The 24,886-nt window shown below is 36.9% G+C and overlaps 1 protein-coding gene across 2 annotated transcripts; it reads right to left on the bottom strand.

Moving 5' to 3' along the window:
• Positions 1 to 1,404: 1,404 nt before the first annotated feature.
• On the bottom strand, positions 1,405 to 12,634 carry LOC149235763 (uncharacterized). Of its 2 annotated transcripts, none has more exons than XM_089461460.1 (6): positions 12,531 to 12,634; positions 12,238 to 12,325; positions 11,757 to 11,849; positions 1,978 to 2,063; positions 1,859 to 1,898; positions 1,405 to 1,772 (listed from the first exon to the last, which is right to left on the bottom strand). In XM_089461460.1, exons 2-6 carry the CDS (start codon positions 12,312 to 12,314, stop codon positions 1,769 to 1,771), a joined length of 300 nt encoding a protein of 99 aa, XP_089317586.1. In that variant the 5' UTR covers positions 12,315 to 12,325; positions 12,531 to 12,634; the 3' UTR covers positions 1,405 to 1,768. The 2 variants fall into 2 exon arrangements, with proteins under 2 accessions (XP_089317586.1, XP_089317585.1); XM_089461459.1 differs by having other exon boundaries at positions 1,405 to 1,685.
• Between the last annotated feature and the right edge of the window lie 12,252 nt (positions 12,635 to 24,886).

Genomic DNA, 24,886 nt, shown 5'->3' with positions numbered 1-24,886 from the left:
CTAGAATATTTTATTTGGAAAGAAAGGTTAAGTAGAATGGGATTTGAACTAAAATGTTATCTTTTTTTATAGAAATTAAAAATGTATGAATAGTTGCACATCTTTCTCCATGAAAAGGTACATAAAAGTTTTATGTAACACCCAATGACACTCCAACAACTATGGTTATTAATTTTATTTACTACTCTTATTTTATTTTATTTTATTCTGAATTATTAAAAACATTTAGGTTGAAAAGCCAAAAGAAAGGTTGTTAAACATTAATTAAAAGACTCTAATTTTAGTTGAGAATGGAACTAGAAAAACAATTTTAGGAATTGTTGATGAAAAACATTTACAGACAGTTCTATGATTCTTTTCTCTTGAAAAGGTTAAAAGAAAGGAACCAGTAGGGGTTGTAAGGAGGTAAAAACTGTACTATGAGAAATTTCATTTCGAGAGCTGAGCAAGATAGCCAGTGGGAAATGAGGTACTCGACTTGAGGCTAGATTAGTTTCTTGATGCTCAAGGTACCAAATTGTCTGTCCTTGATAGTAGTGGAAGAGCTCGGAGGGGAATTCTAGACATAATCGCCAAATCTGAGCCTGGGTGGAGAGATCTTCTAAATCAAAGGGATGTAGGCTAGAACTATATTCATTCAGATAGCCAAATAAGTACTTATTATTATGTTAGCAGCTATTTGTTACCTTAGGATATAAATTAATGTTTATTGTCATGGAAGAAATTTAATTTAGCAACTAAGAATGTTGTAGTAGTATTTCTATGACATAGAAATAAGGAGTAATGAATCTTTAATAAATTAAATACAAAAAGGAGAATATACAGTCCCTTGAATACATGAATATAGGATATAAAAATAAGTATTGCTTCTTTTTATGATGATATTAATTTACTAAAAGAATTCTAGTTTACTTCCTGAGGAATCACGAGTCTAACAGTCAAGCATTGATTAAGAGAACTATCATTCGAGTCTAGACTTCTTGTATTTAACGGGTCTACTGCCCAGCTATAAACCAAATATGTTCCATAACAAATCCATTTAACTAGATATAGTAATAGCTTTCCTAAAAACAAAACAATGATTGATGTACATTCATAGAAAGCAAAGTAAAACATGAATATAATGATACGAGTGACATTTGAGTGAAGAAATGGATGTATTGAAGGTTAGGGATTCAGCCTCAGTTGAGTTTTGCAAGAACTCTTCCAGAGCTGAATGCCCAGGCTCGTTAAAAGCTTTGAACCCTCAAATCATAGAACATAGTCAGTATATCAAGCTTGTACACTTAGAAATCATTCATGGAAAAACTAAAGCAACAATTCATTACATGCAAAAAAAAAACCTCAGAACATTCTCGACCTTGAAACAAACTTAATCAACATTTATAAATAATAAAGCTTCATAATATGTGGGCATTGGAGCCAATAAATTACAACAAAATATGATTACCCAACCCCTGTCCAGCCTCCATTGGTTATTAGTCATAAACCAAAATGCATATATAATCAAATCAAAATACGAGTACATATATCAGGCTTAAGACTCAAACTTGAACTTAAATCAAATAGTTAAACCTTTGAGCAGAGGCATTCCGGCCACAAGGCCTTTTATACAATTTCAAGCTCTCTAAAATTAGGAGTAAGCTTAACAAACTCGACGTAGGAGGAGTTCTCGGACAACCCACCTAGAGAAAGATGACATAACAATTTTAGAATGTGGAAGCCCCAAATGGTTGTGAAGTAAGGTTGAAAGGAATCCATCAATTTATTACCTATTCAAAAGAGAAACCAAATGAGATCAGCTCTGGTTAAATATTCCCGAACTAAATTCAAATGTTAAGAGAAGAATAGACATTACCTGAAGCAAGACCGGTCCTGCCAGGGGCTGAGGTCAAACCCTGTTGCATAAAATTAAACCCTTAATGAATACCCAAGAAAAAGGAAAAAACATTTAAACAAAATGGGTAAAATGGCTACCTTTCCATGACAGGTGAAGCTGAATTGCTCCATTTGGAGTTTGCTCTTGCTCGAAGAATAAACCCCTTTTAATATCAGTAAAACCCCTACATATGAGAGACAGTGAGGAACCCCAACTCATCCACTTAAAATAGGAACAATAGAACAGTCAACAGAACGTTTAGCTTTTATGGAGACTTACATTATCTGAAGGAGAGGCTTGTAGCCTTGGCAGGACAAGGATGACGGAACTCCAAACTAGGACCAAAAGTCTACCAACTAAACAACACTATGGAAGAACCACAAACAGAGGAAGAACAAATGAATATTCCCTCATAGCTAAAGGATATTAATCCTATCCATCAACTTCAAGCAACCAGGACCGTGGATCATCCTATATTCAACGACAAGGACCATGCCAGGTGTATGGTCTCGATAAATATCAGAGAGGCCAAGTTTAATGCAGTGTTATGAAGCCAACAATGAATGGGACAAAAGAGGATAGCAGGAGGACCTTGGGGTTCTCTCGCCTTAATGAGGTGGATGGCCCCGAGGTAAGGACCAGGATGACACAGACTTAATTTCCACCTTTAGCAGAGATACGTGGAGTCCAACAGGGATCTAATGCGATGTTCCCTCATATGGTATATGGTAGCCATGTAATATGTGTAGACTGTGGATAGCTTAGTTCCCATTGACATTAATTAAATCATATTCATAGATTAATTCTTTTATGACATATGGTTATATATATATATATCTATATATATATATATATATATATATATATATATATATATATATATATATATATGGATGTTACAAATGGTATCAGAGCCTAGGCTGAAATACTGAGACTTTTGGGTTATTTTAGTACAATGCTTTAAGTCTTTTTTGTAATATTGTGATAATAAATTACATAAACTGAGTTTGGATGTGTATGAACACAGAAGAGAGAACAAAAAATAGAAGTCAGCACAAGAAAAAAAAACAAAAATGTAGAGAAGCCCCAGACCCGAAACACCTTATGGGGAGACAAACCCCAAACTATGGGTACAACTGGTAGAGGAATTGCGACAAGCCAACATTGTTCTACTGGAAACTGTACAACAACTATGAGCAGAAATGATGAACTTGAGGACAAACAACAAATGACTAAGACAAGAACAAGAGAAGATCCTTAAAAGTATGTCCGATTGACAAAATCAACGTGGTCCCAACCCTAGTACAAAAAACAGAGAAAAGACCCCAACTGCCAACAATGGGGAGGATAATGCAAAATCCACAGAAGGCCATAATGAGGAATAAGAAGGGAATTCAGATAATGTGTTCGATCAAAAGAGGACAAAAAGGCATAAGACAAAATTACAAGGTGAGTTAAATAAAATCAAACCATCGTTGTTTGAAGGGGAATCTGAAGAAGCAATGAAAGCCTAGCTGATTGACATGGATAATATTTCCAGATTTACAAGTATACTGGAAAAATTAAAGCTCGACTAGCAGTTTACCAACTACGGGGAAAGGCCACCCTTTGGTGGGAAGAAATTAAAACCATGAGGAAGATAGATGAATAACAAGTAACGTGGCAAGAATTGCAAAAAATTTTTAAAGATAAATATCTAACTAAATGTTACTATGACGAAAAGGCCAAGGAGTTCCATGAGTTAAGGCTGGGAGTCTTAACCACGGATGAGTATGTGAAGCAGTTTAATTCCTTGTTACGGTACGTTACATATATGCAAGAAGAGAAAGAAAAAATTTGTTCATTAGAAGCTTGCCAAATTTCATGTAGGAAAAATTACAATTCAAGTATCCTAAAACAATGGATGATGTCGGACGTAAAGTCTGCATCTATTATCAACAGATGAGGTAGAAAAATGAAGGACCTAAGGGAGCCAATGGCAAGAAAATGAGGAACATACCACCAAACAGGCAACCAAAAGTCGTAAATATTAGAAATAATCAACGAAGTACTTCTGGAAAATTTGCAAGAAATATGCCCAGAACTCAGACTTATATTGAGAATAGACAGTGGAAAGGAGATGGAAAAACCATTATAGACGAACCACCAAAGCCACCACTACAATGTTGGGGATGCGGGGAAGCACACTATTACAAGAATTGTCAGCACAAGGCTCAAATTGAACAACTGTCAAACATGCAAGAAGCATCTACCATGGGAGATATTGCAAGAAGCATGCCTAGAATCAATGCAGCCTTGGACGATCATCAATCCGAGTATCAGCACACTATGATTGAATGTGAAGGTATAATTGCTGATCGACATGGTTCTATTTCATTTTATCCAAGTGCTAGCTTAAGCTACAATAGTCCTAATGTGGTAGAAAAATGTAAACTGCAAAGTAGTAAATTTAAGAAACCTTGGCTAGTACAACTAGCCACTCGGACAAAAAGGAGGATGTTTACAGAAATAGAAAATTTCCCCATAACAGTTTCAGGACAGCTGATTCATGTTGACTTGAACATCCTTCCCTTGGGTTCGTATGATGTATTGATAGGAATGGATTGGTTGGAGGGTCGCTAGTCTCTAGTGGATTGCAAAGAAAAATTAGTCAGTTATCTTACCGAATCTGGGAAACGAGAATAAGTTCAAGGAATCAAGAAGAATGCTAAATTGCACCTATTACAGCCAACCAACTTGGAGGATGTATAAGGAAACGCTTGCAGATTTATGTTTTTCAAGTAGGATATAATAATGATAGGAATAATATGACCTCCTTAGAGAGCATTCCTGTAATTCAAGAATTTGTGGATGTGTTCCCTAAATCCATTCGTGGATTGCCACCAAAGTGGGACATCAATTTTACCATTGAGTTAGTGCTTCGAGTAGCTCCTGTTTATAAGGCCCCTTACTGTATGAGCATTCCTGAATTAACAGAATTGAAAATGCAGCTTCAGGAACGGTTAGATAAAGGTTATATCTACCCTAGTGTGTCCCCTTGGGGAGCCCCAATACTATTCATATGAGAAAAGGATGGAACATTAAGATTATGCATCGATTACTGTCAGCTGAATGAGCTGACCATAAAAAACAAGTATCCTTTACCACGTATAGATGATCTATTCGATCAAGTACAAGGAGCAAGCATATTTTCTAAGATCGACTTAAGGTCTGGCTACCATCAAATTAGAATAAAGAACAAAGACATTTGTAAAACCACATTTCGAACTCGTTATGGGCACTATGAGTTCGTGGTACTGCCTTTTGGCCTTACCAATGCTACGGCCACTTTCATGAGCTTGATGCATGGCATTTTCAAACAATTTTTTGGATAAATTTGTACTAATTTTTGTTGATGATATCTTGATCTATTCAAAAAATTAGGAGAAACATGAGCAACATTTGAGAACAGTATTGCAGGTTCTGCGTGGTAACCAACTGTATGCAAAATTAGCAAGTGTGATTCCTACAAGGATAAAATCCAGTACTTAGCCCATGTAATTTCAGCAGAATGAATAGTAGTGGATCCAGAAAATATTAGAACTATCATGGAATGGACCACACCAAAAAATGTTGTTGACATAAGATCCTTTCTAGGCCTAGCAGGGTATTATCGTCGGTTTATGTACAGATGCAAGTAAGGAGGGTGTTGGTGGAGTATTAACTCAGGAATGAAAATTCATAGCCTATGAATCACACAAACTGAAGGAATATGAATAGCGTTATTATTCTTATGATCTGGAGCTGACTCAAGTAGTGCATGCATTCAAAATGTGGTGACACTACCTTCTAGGAATGAAATTTTTGTTATTAACTGATCACAGTAGTCTTAAAAATTTATTTAACCAATCCATTTTAAATTCTCAGTAGGCTAGATGGACCACATTCTTGAGTGAGTTTGAATTTGATATGAAACACCTCAAAGGAAAAGAAAACTGGGTAGCAGATGCTTTAAGCCAAAAAGTACTTTGCATTTATGAAGTACAATTCAACCAAGCACAATCTCACCTACCAGAGGTTATCTGAGAGGCCTCCCTCAGAGACCCGAAATATAGATTCTTATGGCAGTAAGCTTTGGAAGCTCTGGAAAAAGGGGGGTAGTCGGAGTATGGGATTAGCCCCGATAAATTGTTAACATTCAGAAATAGGATTTATATTCCCAATCAAAAGTCTGCCAAGAAACTATTATTAGATGAGTTTCATAGAAAGCCTTATGCAACGCATCCACGATACCAGAAATTGTTTTTTGCTATCAAGAAAAGTTATTTCTAGCTAGGTCTAAGAAAAGATGTGGGAGAATATTTTTCCAAATGTTTAGAATGCCAATTGGTAAAGGCAAAACACCAACATCCTACTAGTTTGTTACAACCCTTACCCATTCCTGAATGGAAATGGGAGTCAATCACTCTGGACTTCATTACTGGTTTACCTCATATGAAAAAACATGACTCAATCATGGTTGTGGTGGACAAGCTTAGAAAAACTGCTCAATTCATTCCTGTAAAATCCACTAATAAAATGGTGGAGATTGTAGACATATTTATGACGGAAATCTTCTGACTTCATGGGATACCCTGTGTAGTGATTTCCAACAGGGATGTAAATTTTACATCCGCATTTTGGAAAACTCTCTTTGTGGGATTAGGCACTCAAATTCAATTCAGCACTACCTACCATCCACAAACAGATGGCTAGACAGAGCGAGTGAACCAAGTCTTGGAGGACATGCTCAGAATGTTTTTAATGCAATAACCCCAGAAATGGGAGGATTACCTCCACTTGGTGGAGTTCACCTACAATAATGGACATCATGAATCATTAGGTATGATCACTTTTGAAGTGCTATATGGATGGAAGTTTCGAGTACCCACGGACTGGAATAGTCCAAATAACAAATTAGCATTGGGTCTTGATATGTTAGAGAAAATGGAAGCCACCATAAAAAAGGTTCGCCAAAATTTGAAGGCTAATCAAGACAGGCAAAAGGTGTACGCAGATAAGAAAATAACCCATAAAGAGTTCTAGATAGAATATCACGTATATTTGAAGGTTAAGCCCGAGAAAAGCACATTGCAATGGAAGGGTTGTGCAAAATTGGCACCACAGTACTGTGGACCTTTTCAGATTCTAGAATGAATCGTACCTGTGGCGTACAAGCTAGCACTTCCGGGCCACATCCGAGTCCATAATGTCTTCCATGTATCATTACTAAAGAAATATGTATACAACCCTCGACATATTATTAATTGGGAAAGAATTCAAGTAATGATAGAATGGAATATAACTATTAATAATTATGGTTTATAAAAAATTTCTCACAGAAGGTTATGATTGTGCAGGTAGAACCCGAGGGAGAATTTCAGGTAGAGTGTTGAAAATGGCAACAAGAAATGCTAAAAAATAGCATTGCTATAAATAACATTTCAAGATATACTCCAACTCTCTTGGAAATAGAAAAAAATAGCATTGCTATAAATAGCATTTCATGATAGATTCCAATTTTAATTAGTCCCTCAATTAAAATTGAGAATTAAAATTCGAATTTAGTCTGAGCAGCGATTTGAAAAATAATTAATTAATTCATCTTGAGTTAATTAGTTGGAGAAAATCAAACACGAAGTATATTTTAATACTTGCAACATTTATCCCTTTGATTGAGGAAGTTATCCCTTAATTAAGGAGATAAAGATGAGTTGTATTTGAGTTGTAACTACTTAGCTCAGTTAACTGAGTTAAGTCTAGTTAAATTAGTTCCAAATAGTTGGAGGAACTAATTGTGAGTTCAGTCAGTTAATCCATGCATGCATGCAACTATTGTTCTCCAAATAACTGAATATTCTCTCATAAATAACTCATGCATGTCAGTTTAGAGAAAGACCCAATTGAGATTAAATGAAGGGACAATGTACTATGAGTTGGAGGAATTTTCCTATAAAGGAAACTCATCCATGCAGAAGGAATTATCTCCTTCAGGTTTATGCAGTTACTTCAGAGGTCAGAGCAGTGTGTGAGGGATTATTACACACAGGTGGCAGCTTGAGGACCTAGGAGAAACTGCGCAAGGAAATAGGAGGCTTGGACGACTGAAGGAAGGCATATGTGTTATCTATTTTGTCTATGAGCAACAGTGAGGGATTGTACTAAGAGCTAGATAGCTTGAGAGCTAAACTTTTGTGTAATCCCGAGATATTTCCACTTGTATGATAATACAGATAGTGGGGTTTTTAGCTGAGGCTTTCCCTAGAGTATTCTTCTATGTTTCATGTGTGATTGAATCTTCTTCTCTGTTATATGTGTTATGTATGACCTTTCTCAAAATTGATTAAGCTTCCACAAGTTTGATTGTAAAAGTATATTAAGTATTTTACTTGAGTACATTGCATAATCAGTTTAATCTATAGTGAAAATTTCTACATGGTATCAGAGCAAAGGTGATCAAAGCGGAGAACAATATACTAGAGGAGGTTTAGAAGTTTTGAGTTTTGGGCCACAAGTTTTTAAAGCAGATCTGAAATGTTTTGTGAAAAATTTTCATAAACAAATAGCATATCACGATTCCTTGCGGAAAAAGACCCAAATTCAAAAAAACAATTTGCTGAATCGGAGTTCAGATGAGGGAGATATCATTGATTTAATGTCAACTCTTTTTCCAGAAAATTTCATGACGGTGGGAAAGATGAAACATATTGGTGTGCTAGCCAAGAACCTGTATGCTCTTGAGGTTCAAGATGCATGAAAAGCCTTGAGGAGCAAGGCAAAGGTTAGAGACTTGGTGGTTGAGAGGGAGAGTAAATTACCTCTCAACATACAGTCTGAGAAGAAGTCTGAGACAATTGTGGAGGAGCCACAATTGGAGATGGTGAGAAGAGAGCGAGTGGAGGAATCCACTCATGCAGAGACCTCTAGTAGGGAGAAATTTTGAGCCAAGTGGGTAGAGGGATCACATACATCCATACATCTAGGTGTGAGGTGGGGCGATGTGAAGTGATTGTATCAATAAGGATGAAATAGGGGCAAGATCCTTGAGGTACCCAACCTCTTTGATTAGACCTTGCTACGGGAGCCCTGATGAGGAGTAGTAGGACTAGCTGAGTGGGTATAAACAGATGCGGATGGAGCAGCAGAGGAAGCTTCAACATCAAAGGATGTTTCTAGCCCAACAGGAAGGTCAGTTGGGAGATCAGTTACTTACTTCTCAGTAACTGAGTTGCAGTGCAACAGTGGGAAACACGATGCAACATGATGAGAGGAGGTGCAATATGGATGCAATGATGGGAGATAGGACCAGCAGCAGCATGGATGGAGCAGCAGGAATCAGTGTGATTGATGCAGTCAGAGATCAGAGTGACAGAGGGTAGAGTAATTAGATACTGAAGAGCACAAAGGTGAAGAGTTTTCAGTTGACAGAGGCAATAGCAGTGAGAGACTTTGATGACAGAGGCATCATTCTGATTCAGGTTTTTGGAGTTGTTGGAGAAACAACACTTGAGAGAAGTGTTGCATGCAGAACATTCCAAGGGTTCAAGATCGGGTTCGAGTTGAATGCCTTTCTTGTTGAAAGGGAGTGTTGAAAATGGCAACAAGAAATGTTAAAAATAGCATTTCAAGATATACTCAACCTCTATTGGAAATAGTAAAAAATAAAAATGCTAAAAATAGCATTGCTATAAATAGCATTTCGAAATAGATTCCAATTTTAATTAGTTCCTGAATTAAAATTGAGAATTAAAATTCGAATTTAGTCTTAACGGTTGTTTGAAAAATAATTAATTAATTCATCTTGAGTTAATTAGTTGGAGAAAATCAAACATGAAGTCTATGTAAATAGATGCAACAATTATCCCTTTGATTGAGGAAGCTATCCTTAATTAAGGAGATAAGGATGAGTTGTATTTGAGTTGTAATTAGTTAGCTCAGTTAACTTAGTTAAGTCGAGTTAAATTAGTTCCAAATAGTTGGAGGAACTAATTGTGAGTTCACTCAGTTAATGCATGCCTAGTTTTCTCCATATAACTGAATATTCTCTCACAAATAAGTCATGCATGTCAGTTAAGAGAAAGACCGAGTTGATATTAAAGGAAGGGACAATGTACTATGAGTTGGAGGAATTTTCCTATAAAGGAAACTCATCCATGCATAAGGAATTATCTCCATTAGGTTTGTGCAATTATTTCAGAGGTCAGAGCAGTGTGTGAGGGATTATTACACACAGGTAGCAGCTTGAGCACCCAGGAGAAACTGCACAAGGAGATAGGAGGCTTGTAGGACTGAAGGAAGGCATATGTGTTGTCTATTTTGTTTATCAGTAGCAGTGAGGGATTGTACTCAGAGTTGGATAGCTTGAGAGCTAAAGCTTTATGTGTATGATAATACACAAAGCTGTGTTTTTAGCTGAGGATTTCCCTAAAGTATTCTTCTGTGTTTCATGTGTGATTGAATCTTCTTCTGTATTATATGTGTTATGGTTAATGTTGCTCAAAATCGACTAAGTTTACACAAGTTTGATTGTAGAACTAGATTAAGTATTTTTCTTTATTACATTGCATAATCACTTTAATCTAGAGTGAAAATTTGTACATAGAGCCTCTTCGTACCCTAGATGACAGAGAAACCATCCTGCGGAGGTGAGCCATCACCGAAGTTAAATTGCAATGGAAGCACTTTCACCTGGATGAGACGACTTGGGAAGAAGAGTAAGCCATGCAGAAATTTTATCCTACAATGTTCACTTAAAGACAAAAACACTAGGGACGGTGTTCCTCTCAAGGGGATGGAGCTGTAACACACAGTGACACTCCAACAACTATGGTTATTAAGTTTATTTACCACTGTTATTTTATTTTAGTTTATTCTGAATTGTTAAAAACATTTAGGCTAAAAAGCCAGAAGAATGTTAAACATTAATTAAAAGATTTTGATTTTAGTTGAGAATGGAACTAGAAAAATAGTTTTAGGAACTGCTAATGAAAAAAAAGTTACAAAAAGTTCTTTGATTCTTTTCTCTTGAAAAGGGTAAAAGAAAGGAACCAGTGGGGGTTAGAAGGAGGTAAAAACTGTACTGTGAGAAATTTCATTCCCAGAGCTAAGCAAGTTAGCCAATGGGAAATGAGGTACCTGACTTGAGATTGGATTAGTTTCCTGATGCCAAAGATACCAAACTATCTATCATATACCAAACTATCTATCATTGACTAGCTGAAGAGCTCCGAGGGGGATTCGAGAGGTAATCCTTAGAAGTGAGGCTGGGTGGAGAGATCTTCTAAATTAAAGGGATGTAGTCTCTAACTATATTCATTCAAATAGACAAATAAGTACTTACTATTATGTTAGCAACTATTTATTACCTTAGGATATAAATTAATGTTTACTTTCATGAAATAAATTTAGTTTAGCAACTCATAATGTTGTAGTAATATTGCTATGACATAGAAATAAGCAATAATGAATCTTTAATAAATTAAATACAAAAAGGAGAATATACAGTTGCTTGAATACATGAATATAGGATATAAAAATAAGTATTGCTACTTTTCATGATGATATTAATTTACTAAAATAATTCTAGTTTACTTCCTAAGGAATCATGAGTCTAACAGTCAAGCATTGATTCAAAGAACTATCATTTGATTCCAGACTTCTTGTATTTAAGAGGTCTACAATCCAACTATAAACCAGATATGCTGCATAACAAATCCATTTACCTAGATATAGTAATAGATTTCCTGAAAACAAAACATTAATTTCTATAAATTCATAACAAGCAAAGTAAAACATGAATATAATGATATGAGTCACATTTGAGTGAAGAAATGGATATATAGAAGGGTAGGGATTCAACCTTGCTGTGCAAGAACTCTTCCAGAGCCAAATGCCAAGGCTCATTAAAAGCTTCAAACCCTCAAAATCGTAGAATAGATTCAGTATATCAAGCCTGTACACTTAGAAATCATTCACAGAAAAACTAAATAAATGATTCATTACATGCACAAAAAAAAAAAACTTTGAACATTCTTAGCCTTGAAAAAACCTTAATCAAAATTTATATATAATAAACCTTCATAATATGTGGGCATGGGAGCCAATAAGTTACAGCAACATATGATTACCCAACCCCCGTCCAGCATCCATTGGTTATTGACATAAACCAAAGTGCATATATAATCAAATCAAAATACGAGTACAAGTATCAGGCTTGCCGACTCAAACTTTAACTTAAATCAAATAGTTAAACCCAAACCCACTTTTTACAAATTCAAGCTCTCTGAAATTAGGAGTAAGCTTAACAAACTTGACACGAGAGAAGTTCTCGGCCAACCCACGTGGAGAAAGGCGACACAACAATTTTAGAATGTGGAAAACCCCAAATTGTCGTGCCGTAAGGTTGAAAGGAAGCCATCAATTTATTACCTGTTCAAAAGAGAAACCAAATGAGATCAGCTCTGGTTAAACATTCCCAAACTAAATTCAAACATTAAGACAAGAACAGACCTTTCCTAAAGCAAGACCGGTCCTCATGGGGGCTGAGATGAAACCTTGTTGCATAAAATGAAACCCTTAAGGAATACTCAAGAAAAAGGGAACACCATTTAAACAAAATGGGTAGATTGGCTACCTTTCCATGATAGGTGAAGCTGAATTTCTCCATTTGGAGTTCACTCTTGCTCAATGAACAAACCCCTTTTAATATCAGTAAAACCCCCGCATATGAGAGACAATGAGGAACCCCATCTCATCCACTTATGATACTATTGGGTATATTTTAATTAAATTTGAATTTTTGTTTCCTTAATGTCAATTGTTTATGCCTTTATATTTAGTTCTTCTATAACTCTTTTTAAACCATATAAGTAATAATTTAATTAGCTAATGACAGAATTAACTTTAATAATTTTATTGGAATATTTATCTAATATAACTATCTTTTGCCCAATTATCTTACACCTAATATAACTAAATTTATATAGTTATTTACCTCACTAATAATTACCATTTATATAAATTAAATAAATAATTTACTATTATAATTATTAATTTATAATTTTATATTTATTTATTTATTTAATAAATAAACAAATATATTTTTTATTATTGATATATTTATTTAAAAAATAAATAATTTACTATTTTATTTATATATCTATATATTTAGTTATCTCCACCTAATATAACTAAACTTATATGTTTATATATGATTTTATATTTATTTACCTCACTAATAATACCATTTATATAAATTAAGTAAATAATTTACCTTTGCTATTATATGTATTAATTTATATTTTTATATTTATTTTTATTTAAAAAATAAATGAATATAAATTATTATTAATTTAAATAAATAAATATAAATTATTATTTATATAGTTATATATTTTTAATAAATAAATAATTTATTATTACTTTATTTGTATATTAATTTGGTTATCTCACACCTAATTTTAACTAAATTTATATATATTTATTTATTTTTGATTTATTTATAATTTTATCATTGATATATTTATGTATTTATTTTTATATTTATTTTTATTTAATAAATAAATATAAATTATTATTAATTTTATTTATTTAAATAAAAAAATATAAATTATTATTTATATAGTTATATATTTTTAATAAATAAATAATTTATTATTACTTTATTTATATATTTATATATTAATTTGGTTATCTCACACCTAATTTTAACTAAATTTATATATATTTATTTATTTTTGATTTATTTATAATTTTATCATTGATATATTTATGTATTTATTACCTTATATAACTAATTTTGACGTTGCTCCTTGAGTCAACCTTTTGCCAGGTAACCGTTGGTGTCTCTGCTCTAGCTATTTAAACAGGTTAAGGTGGATCTGTTCTTCAACTTGTCATGAGGATGAACCACACTGGTTGGTTCGAAAAGCGTCCACAAAAGATTGGTTATGTGATTTTGCCGAAGATTGTTTAACTTCAATGGTGACTTACATTAATTGAAGGTGAGGCTTGCAGCCTTGGCAGGACAGTGATGACGGAACTCCGAACCAGGACCAACAGTCTACCAACCGAAACGCGGAGTGGAAGAACAACAAATAGAGGAATAAAAAATTAGTATTCCATTTATACATCAACTTCAAGCAACCACGACCATGGATCATCTGAGATCTAATGACAAGGACCACGCTAGGTGTACGGTCTCTAGAAATATCAGAATGGCCAAGTTTAATGTAGAGGTGGCAATGAACCGGACGAAAGAGGATAGCAGGAGGATCTCGAGGTTCTCCCCCTTAATGAGTAAGGGAAATAGCTAATCAGCCATATATTGGTCATTAATGCCTTTAGAGCAGCACGCCACTTAGCCCAATAATACTGGAGCCAACGAATATTATTTAATGTCGAATTTGCCTGCTCCCCCTGTTATCGCGTTAAGTCCCGTGCTGCTCTGAAGACATTAATGACCCAATATATGGCTGGTTAACTGTTTCAGTGAGGTAAGGACCGTGGGAGTCCAATAGGGATCTAATGCCACCTTCCCTCATACAGTACCATGTAATATTTGTAGACTGTGGGTAGTGTAGTTCGCATTGACATTAATTAAATTATATTCATAGATTAATTCTTTTATTATGTATGGTTAAAGAAATTTTTTTATATATATTTATGGATGTTACATTTTAAATAATTATTATACATTTTTAATTGACAAAATGCTATAATAATTTTGAAAACATGGTATAATAATTCTCATGCATTTTGACATGAGAACATGGTATCATAATTATTATGCATTTTGAGATGAGAATATGATATGAAGGTCAAAATTTTATTAAAAGTTACAATTTTATTTAAATAATGGCAACTTTAATTTTGAAATTTTGTTCATGAGAGTTTAGTTTATTTAAAAATTATTCAAGGTAAAAAATAAAAAATAGAGTAAAACTTCACTTTACTAAAATAAATCTATTTATGAAGGGTAATTTTATATAGAAAGATTATATTGTTGGATGTATCATACTTTCTTTGTTATTGTGATTTAAATAAAGGGGTATATCTATCCATAATATTTTATTTGGAAAAAAGTTAGTAGCAAGTTTTGAACTAAAATGTATATTCTTTTTTTTTAATTAGAAGTTTAGGAATGATTACACATTTTTCTAGATAATAAAAAAATAAATAATTGTTTTAATTTTTCATTTAAAAATATTTTATAATATTTTTTTTGCATTTCAAGATGAGGGTATGATAATTCTCTTCCATTTAGAAATGAGAACATAGTATTATATTTCTCATGCAAATGAGAACATGATATAAACATATAATTATGTTGCTACAATCTTTTTAACAACATTTTATGAATGTATATTTTGATAGAGGGTGATGAGCCCCAACAATGCACAATTATTTGGGCTCATTCAACTTCCTAATTTGACTTAATCCACCATTCTCATTTGTTTATTGCATGTTTTTGATTATTTTTATGTTAATAGAGTGAATTTGGTTAGTCATTATGCCAACAAGTCTAATGGGTGCTTTGTGTAGCCTTGTTGGTCAACTTGGAGACAAAATTGAAGGTCTTAATGAGCACTTGGCAGCCAAATTCGTGGGAGAACAAGCTAGAGGATTTGTACGAAGGTGTCCCCCTCATTTATGGGCCCTTACCTCGAATTCTCCACCATCAGCTCGGAGTTCAAAGGCCACCAAATCAATGAGCTCAAGGGCAGCCAAGCAAGTCAAGTTGGACTGCTGTTAACTACAAGTCTTGGGCAGCCAAGTCCCTAACTTTTAGGAGGACTGTTGGGTCCTCAAATTGTATAAATAAGAAGGCTTGGGGCCTCATTTTGGTTAGCTAGTTGGTAGTCATTTTTGGTAGCTAGTAGTTAGTCATTTCGTAGCAGCTAGTTAGTCAATTTGGTTTTCGCTCTTTGTAAGCCAGTTTTGGCATGACATTAGACTTTTGATTATGAATAAAAGCAAGCAGTTTTGGATTAGATTTTGAGTTTTTAAAGGAGCCTAAAGCTCTCGGGGTTGGGCCCAACCTGAGAGCTCAGGCCTCCTTCCTTTGTATCAATATTGTTCCTTTCGCATTTCGTTTCCATTTCCCTTTACATGTATTCGAGTATAGCTGCTGATTTAGATTTCCTGTAGTGGTTAAACAGTTGCTGATTTGGATTTCCTGTAGAAGTCAAACAGATTGGTTTTATCAGTTAGAATTGCTGTAGTTGTTTGGAAGTAGGCTGACGCATTACTTAGATCCATTCATGCACTTTTATATTTAGCATTACTTCTTCATTCCACTGCCATGCATGAGTTTCCTTCACAATTTATATTGTTGTTCATTGATTTTATGTCACAGGTCGCTCAGGTTGAAGCATTCTCGTTTTGGTGACACTCATAAACAATTTGTTTCATCTACACTGCCCCATACCACTCCATTACCTTCCTCCTCTTGTCAACCACACCTAAAGCCACTCAGCCACCCTCTGTTCAGCTCATTCAACTTCCAGCTCTTCTATTACTCACATAGCCCCATCTACTTAACCTTTCATAGATACCATCCTTCCATTCACCAACCCACTCCATGCACTCTTTCCCCATATGACTTCTCTGTCTCTGAGCCATCACCAGTCCCATCTCCACCTCACCTATCCTCCCATACCACTCCATCACTTCACCATCACTCAAAACCCTCACGGCAAAACATCCTGTAGAAATTCCTTAGTTTCTTGTAGAAACCCCTGCAGACCTCCTGTAGAAGCCCATAAACATGGTTCCTTGACGGCCAAACTTTGTGAGACTCTCTGGAAGGGTGTTAGGGACCCCTTAGATCCTCTATGAACCTTCCCAACCTTTCCCAAGCATTTCTCCTCCTTGATCCGCCTCTGCACAGCCAAACCCTAATAAGAGCAAATTCATAATCACTCCATCCACTTAAGCAAAAACACAAAAACAATGTTCTTTTTCATAGAAGTAGTTTGAGTCCATGCATTTCGCATCATTAGAAGTAATGGCATCATTTGTAGACATTTGCACTCTCACTATTGCATCATAGAGGTTAAACTAGTCAAATTAGGGTTTCCTAGGTTTACATGCTTTGATTTGCTTTCAGTTCATTTTTGTCAAGTAAATTAGTTTTCTCTGAGCTAGCTTTCGTCCATCATTTAGCAAGCTTCTTTTGAGAGCCTATAGAAGTTGGCTTGAGCCCTAGCGGACTTGTGCCAGTTGACCAAGTGACAGCTGCGACAAGAGCTAGTACTTGTGCATATAGCACCGCCGCTTCCAAGTTTGTACGAACTACCCGGTTGATAAAATTAAGAGACAAGAAGCCCCAGGAGTTGTAGCATTATTGCTACAATACTAGAGCCCACCATCTTTTTGGCGCCGTTGCCGGGGAAGCGTCAAAGTATTGGTGATTGTCGCTTTTCTTCTATTTTCCACTACAACCTTCTTCTAAGTAGTTTATTTCATTTCCATTATGCAATTTCATTTATGCAAAAGTAGATTAGCCTTTCTTGCTTTCCTAGATTAGCATTTCTTGCTTTCATAGATTAGTATTTCCTGCTTTCATAGATTAGCATTTCCTGCTTTCCTAGAATAGCCTTTCAATTCCGCATTTCAATTCTGCAAGCGTAGATTAGTGTTTCAATTTCGCAAGCGTAGCCTAGCATTTCATTCTTGTAATTTGATTTGAGCAAAATAGATTAGTCATTTCCTGCTTTCATTTCCATTCCGCATTTTCATTTCAGCAAGATATTTAGTTGCAGTTCAATTTATTTCAATTTTGCAAGTAGAAATAGAAAAAAACAAAAAAAAAAAACAACCAAAAAGATTTCATTTCATGCTTTGTAGGAGTAGAGATAAGTTAGAAAAATGATTGCACAACACCCCCACTGCTTCACACAGCCAACGTTCTTCTTCGATGGCTGTGATGAAAGAACCCCTGGGTGGACATCAAGACATATCTGAAGAACCTCTAGGGGAGAAGAAGAAGAAACATTCCTCTGAAGCAAATGGCTACAAGCAGAAATATTGGGAGCATTCCCTTATCCAAAGATGAATTTGCAAATCAACTGGAAGATTTCAAGAGTGATATGAGGCAGTTTCTTGCCATGCAACTGGATACCTTGCGGATCCAAAAGAAGCAAGAAGAAGCCAAGAGGGCTTTGGTCATTTTTTGTCCTAGGTGCCTTAAAGAGCATCCTAGGAACGAATGTCCAATGCACTCCCTAGAAGTGTGTTTTGTATGTGAAGAATACCATCCTACAGATCAGTGCCCTTCCTTGCCCAGAATCAAAGTTGCATATCAAAGAGCCAAGGGAGCCACTGAATCACTCTATTATATGAACCAAAGGAGGCCACATGGACCTAGATCTTACCAGCAGGAGATGCAAGGGATACCCGAGACCTATTATGACCCTTATCAAGCGACTTTCATGCCTTCTTGGGATCCCCCTGCTCATCCTTCCTGGTCTACACCTCCTCCTTGGTCATATTCTCCTTGTTCCTTCACAGATCCATATTATGCCCAACCAGTTGCTCATTCATTTCACTCTTATGCTCAGCCACAACCTCAGTGGAATGCACCTTATCAGGAGTGGAGGCCCCTGTATAACTCTCATCCCGCTCATTTTCCTCCACCACCTGCTCATCCACAACCATCGCCTCCTCCTCCACCAAGGCAACCCCAAATGCCTACCCAACCACAATGCCATCCATCTCCATCTCAAACTCACACCTCCACTCATCTACCCGTACCATTTCCAAAGCCATACAATGGAGCAGCTCAACCCAATTGCAAATCTGAGGCACAACATGTGCAAATGATTCCTCGTGAGCCCAATGATCTTCACCAAAGCTCAGGAAGAGTGTTGCAAAAGAGAGAATCTATTGACAACATTGAAGGACCAAAAGCAAAAGAAGATTCCAAAGAGGAGATCAAAGAACCATGGGCTGCACTTGATGAAGAGAAGAGATCAGAATCAGAGATCGAGAGAGTTCCTTCATGGTTACCATCAAATCTTCCATGTATTCAAGAGAAAGATCAGCAAAAAGAGGAAGATGAGAAAGTCATGTTAGAAGGTGACATGAAGAATGATCCAGATCAGCCAAAGAACCAAGGATATCAAAGCTATATTGAGATATGGTTTCGGAAGGTCACTAAGTGGCAGCAGTACTTTCTTCCTCAGTTTTGTTTGATCCCTTCAACGCCATATCCTTTGGTCTCTGAGATCTGGATACCTATCAAAGCATGCATTTCGAGCCTTCGCATCGTTTTTTCTCTAATCTCGATGTGCACATGGCTCCATTGGAAGTATTCTTATACTTGAGAATGATTTTGTTTTTCAAGTAGGGTAGGGTAGAAAAAAAAAAAAAAAAGAGAGAGAAAAAAAAAGAAAAAGAAAAAAATGAAAAAAGAGGAAAATAGAAATCTAAGGTGAAAACCTCCTCAGAGGCGGCTTAGATTGGCTCATTGATTGAAAACCTCCATGAGGCGGTCAATGGGTTGGAAAAAAGAGAAAATAAAAGGGAATAAGATCTTTGGGTGAAAACCTCCCTTGGAGGCGCCCAAGGCAGGAAATTAGGGTGAAAACCTCCATGAGGAGCCCTAGTTGTTTTTCAAAAAAAAAAAAAAAGAGAAAAAGAAAAAAGAACAAATAAAACTAATTTCCATTGGCTAATTGCAGGTTGCAAGAAGGACATTGTAGGTCAGGTGGATCACTCAAAATCAAGGTCAAAGGAGTTGTTGTGCCTTCTACAGGATGTTTCGTATCTTCTACAGGAAGCTTACAAAAAAGCCAAATTGATCTCCAAAGAGGACCTGAAGGCTTGGAATATGTCCATGAGGCCTACACTCATCCATGTTTCAACTCCTCACCCCTTTTCCATCATTTTTTCATGTCATTATGCTTCTTTCCTCAAAACTGTGTTTTCTACAGGAAGCTCTGTATTTCTACAGGAAACATCGTGTAGAACCTTTGGACGAGCCAAATACAATTTCAAAAATGAATCTAATGGTGGGAGTCTATTGGTTAGGCCTGCAAGCACTTGTGTGTCCATCTCTTGCCTTCATCCATCATTTTTTTCACCACCTTGTGCTTCTCATTGTGCTTCTACACGATCTTCCTGTAGAAATTGTGGGAAACTAGGCATGCATTTCAAAAAGTGGTTTGGCGAGCATGGTAGCTTCCTCAAAGGTTCAGAAGTCCTCTTGCAATCTTCCAACTCCTCCTCCATCATCTCCATACCTGCATCACAACCAAAATTCGTTTTGTCATACCATGCAAGCACATGCAAAATGCCTTAAAGCCAAAAACACATAGAGCAGAATTTGTTTTTGCCATAACTTGAAAACCATGCATCCATTTGACAAACCATTTTATGGGGGAATGTACAAGGCCGATGGCAACATGCTTGAGCAGTTTCAGCCAATTCCGGCGCACGGTTTCCAAGGAATCAGCCTCCATCACCATCAGCCATTTTTGCATTTTCTCCATATCCGTGCATCCGTTTCAAAACCTGTTTCATGGGGAGATGCACTTGGATGATAGCGGCCTAGCCAAGCAGTTTCAGCCGATTCCGACGCACGGTTTCCGAGAAATCGACCTCTGAAATCTTCAGCCATTTCCCATTTTTCTCGAACTCTGTGCATCCATTGATCACGAATTTTCTATGGGAGATGAATAGTGATGGTGGTAACATGCTCAGCAAGTTTCAGATCGATCCGCTTTGGCGTTTGGGAGAAATGTCGAAAACAAGTTCTGGTTCGGGGAAGATGCAGCAACAGCAGCTTGAATGTGCAGATTTGAACGTGGAAACAATTGTCTGGAGCTTGGATCCGGCCAGAGGACACCTGCACATGAAAAACACAATCAAAGGTTAGCAGCCAAGCCATCATGCAATCATAAAATCAATGCATGCAGCAAGGACAGGCCACAGCAGCTCACGGCAACCATTCAACTTCGAGGTATGTGACTAATCTCATTCTTCTATTGCATATATTTAATTGGTAACTGCATAAACGAATGGGATGAGGGATTAAGCCACGAATGTAGCAAGGCTCAACTAATTGTCTGCTTCAGAACTCCGCCGGCAGCCACGCAGTGCACGTGGACAATGGACTCACGTAAAAATTAAAAGATTGTAAAAGAAAAAAAACAGTGATCAGAAGTTTAACTCTAGTGCAGTTGATTAACAAATAGAATACATGCAGTTCATCTTCAGTTCGAAAAGGCCAGCATGCATGTGTTTTTCCACCTCACCACAAGTCACGCAGTAATTCAAGGGACGCTTGGCTGCAACTCTCACCACTCTTTGTTCAACAACGGTCAACTGAAGCGCATGTCCACCATCCAGATCGGTTAAACAATGGTGCTCTATCGATTTCTACCTTTTATTCCCGAGATCTCTCCAGTTCTTTAAACAATTCCCGCCGGGTAGTTCTACAGGAACGCAGTCTACAGGAAGGTGTTCTACAGGAAAGTGCAGTAGAGCAGAGAAGCCTGAAATTTTAGCATTCTTGAGGCTCCTCTCAGTGGTTCAACTTCATATCTAGCTGAATCAAACATATCTCTGTGACGTTTAACCAAAAGTAAATCTAAGCCTACTTTGCATATGTCTGAAGCAGTTCTCCATTGATTTATCAAAGATCTGGTCTCGCCTTTCCTCTTGAGCATATATCTGGTCACTTTTGAGGCAGAGATCATTTCTTGGAGGTAAATTAGTTGTCTTTAAAGATCTAATCTAAAGCTCTGTGCAATAAGATGTATCAGGAGCAGTATGAGGCCAGATTCGAGCTAACCTGTTGTATGGTTCTGAGGCATAATCTACATCACTTTATAAGGCAGCTTGTATCAGAAGCTGTTTGGCTCCTTTCTGTCAAGGCCTTCTGGCATATTCTCATGCTTTCCTGAGGCAAAGGCATCTTGCAGTGGGTTTTATTCATGTATCCTTTTTGTCATTCTGATTGACATCTTAGCATAAGGCTACTCTCTGTGATGATTGACATCTTCACATAGGTCTGAGACTACTCAATATGACTATTTGATCCCTAATCTGAAAATTTCTGAGTTCAATTGCATGGCTGAGAATCTTGTAATCTTGCTGGTGCATTTATTTTTTATCTGAGCAGCATTCATTTTGATTTGCGCTTGCATGGTGTAATGAGGGTATATTTGCATTTATCTCTATTCTGAAAGGTATGAAGCAGTGGTTCTCTTCATCAAGCTTGGGGCTTGAAGAAAGGTGAGAATAGTTGAGGTGGATCATGCTATTTTTTGCCCAAAGAACAGAGTGACACAACAGCTGCATTATTGGGGTCTGATGAGATCATATACCAGTTATTATCCTTAATAAATTGGACACCACCTTCAATACATGGAAGCATTGTTCGAGCATTTCATGCCATTTGTTGTGTACCAGCGGCTGTTGAGGCAAGGACAACTTGATCTATCTTATGTTCTGTTCTGCTTCTGTTATCAATTCTTAGTAGAATTCAAATCCAAGATTAAGAATGTCATTCGATTCAGTTAAAGGCCTGGAAACACTCCTTCCCATCCAAATTTGGCATGCACTATCTATTCTCGGGCAGCTCATTGTACTTGTGTGATTTTATAATACATTGGGCTTGCATCAGTTGGATTCGTCAGCTTCCAGGTAGCAGCACAGTTCAAGGAGAAGGCCGCCTCAACCAAGCAGGCCAAAACAGTGAATACTGTTTCTACAGGAAGACAGAAAAAGCCACTACAGGACTGTTTCTACAGGAAGACAGAAAAAGCTACTACAGGAAGCCAGCGAACAGTTTCTACAGGAAAGTTTGAAAAGAGGGAAGCCAAAGGAGCAATCGGCCGAGATGCTAGCCAAGGAAGTCACCAGGGCCATCAAGGACAAGGGGAGAGATTTGGTTGCTCAGAGGATGAGCAACACTTTCAGTAAGGGGGTGATGATGAGCCCCAACAATGCACAATTATTTGGGCTCATTCAACTTCCTAATTTGACTTAATCCACCATTCTCATTTGTTTATTGCATGTTTTTGATTATTTTTATGTTAATATAGTGAATTTGGTTAGTCATTATGCCAACAAGTCTAATGGGTGCTTTGTGTAGCCTTGTTGGTCAACTTGGAGACAAAATTGAAGGTCTTAATGAGCACTTGGCAACCAAATTCGTGGGAGAACAAGCTAGAGGATTTGTAGGAAGGTGTCCCCCTCATTTATGGGCCCTTACCTCGAATTCTCCACCATCAGCTTGGAGTTCAAAGGCCACCAAATCAATGAGCTCAAGGGCAGCCAAGCAAGTCAAGTTGGACTGCTGTTAACTACAAGTCTTGGGCAGCCAAGTCCCTAACTTTTAGGAGGACTGTTGGGTCCTCAAATTGTATAAATAAGAAGGCTTGGGGCCTCATTTTGGTTAGCTAGTTGGTAGTCATTTTTGGTAGCTAGTAGTTAGTCATTTCGTAGCAGCTAGTTAGTCAATTTGGTTTTCGCTCTTTGTAAGCTAGTTTTGGCATGACATTAGACTTTTGATTATGAATAAAAGCAAGCAGTTTTGGATCAGATTTTGAGTTTTTAAAGGAGCCTAAAGCTCTCGGGGTTGGGCCCAACCTGAGAGCTCAGGCCTCCTTCCTTTGTATCAATATTGTTCCTTTCGCATTTCGTTTCCATTTCCCTTTACATGCATTCGAGTATAGCTGCTGATTTAGATTTCCTGTAGTGGTTAAACAGTTGCTAATTTGGATTTCCTGTAGAAGTCAAACAGATTGGTTTTATCAGTTAGAATTGTTGTAGTTGTTTGGAAGTAGGCTGAGGCATTACTTAGATCCATTCATGCACTTTTATATTTAGCATTACTTCTTCATTCCACTGCCATGCATGAGTTTCCTTCACAATTTATATTGTTGTTCATTGATTTTATGTCACAGGTCGCTCAGGTTGAAGCATTCTCGTTTTGGTGACACTCATAAACAATTTGTTTCATCTACACTGCCCCCTACCACTCCATTACCTTCCTCCTCTTGTCAACCACACCTAAAGCCACTCAGCCACCCTCTGTTCAGCTCATTCAACTTCCACCTCTTCTATTACTCACATAGCCCCATCTACTTAACCTTTCATAGATACCATCCTTCCATTCACCAACCCACTCCATGCACTCTTTCCCCATCTGAATTCTCTGTCTCTGAGCCATCACCAGTCCCATCTCCACCTCACCTATCCTCTCATACCACTCCATCACTTCACCATCACTCAAAACCCTCACGGCCAAACATCCTGTAGAAATTCCTTAGTTTCCTGTAGAAACCCCTGCAGACTTCCTGTAGAAGCCCATAAACATGGTTCCTTGACGGCCAAACTTTGTGAGACTCTCTGGAAGGGTGTTAGGGACCCCTTAGATCCTCTATGAACCTTCCCAACCTTTCCCAAGCATTTCTCCTCCTTGATCCGCCTCTGCACAACCAAACCCTAATAAGAGCAAATTCATAATCACTCCATCCACTTAAGCAAAAACACAAAAACAATGTTCTTTTTCGTAGAAGTAGTTTGAGTCCATGCATTTCGCATAATTAGAAGTAATGGCATCATTTGTAGACATTTTCACTCTCACTATTGCATCATAGAGGTTAAACTAGTCAAATTAGGGTTTCCTAGGTTTACATGCTTTGATTTGCTTTCAGTTCATTTTTGTCAAGTGAATTAGTTTTCTCTGAGCTAGCTTTCGTCCATGATTTAGCAAGCTTCTTCTGAGAGCCTATAGAAGTTGGCTTGAGCCCTAGCGGACTTGTGCCAGCTGACCAAGTGACAACTGCGACAAGAGCTAGTACTTGTGCATATAGCACCGCCGCTTCCAAGTTTGTACGAACTACCGGGTTGATAAAATTAAGAGACAGGAAGCCCCAGGAGTTGTAGCATTATTGCTACAATACTGGAGCCCACCAGAGGGAGGGGTAAGTTTCTCCATAATATTGCATGAATTTTGATCTAAAATATTTTATT

The sequence above is a fragment of the Pinus tabuliformis genome, chromosome 8 (genome assembly GCF_031772625.1).
Source record: "Pinus tabuliformis cultivar Carrire ecotype Pingquan chromosome 8, CPIR1, whole genome shotgun sequence".
Classification (NCBI taxonomy): domain Eukaryota; kingdom Viridiplantae; phylum Streptophyta; class Pinopsida; order Pinales; family Pinaceae; genus Pinus; species Pinus tabuliformis.
Note: the sequence above shows the minus strand (reverse complement) of the source record. Positions and strands in the feature narration are given on the sequence as shown.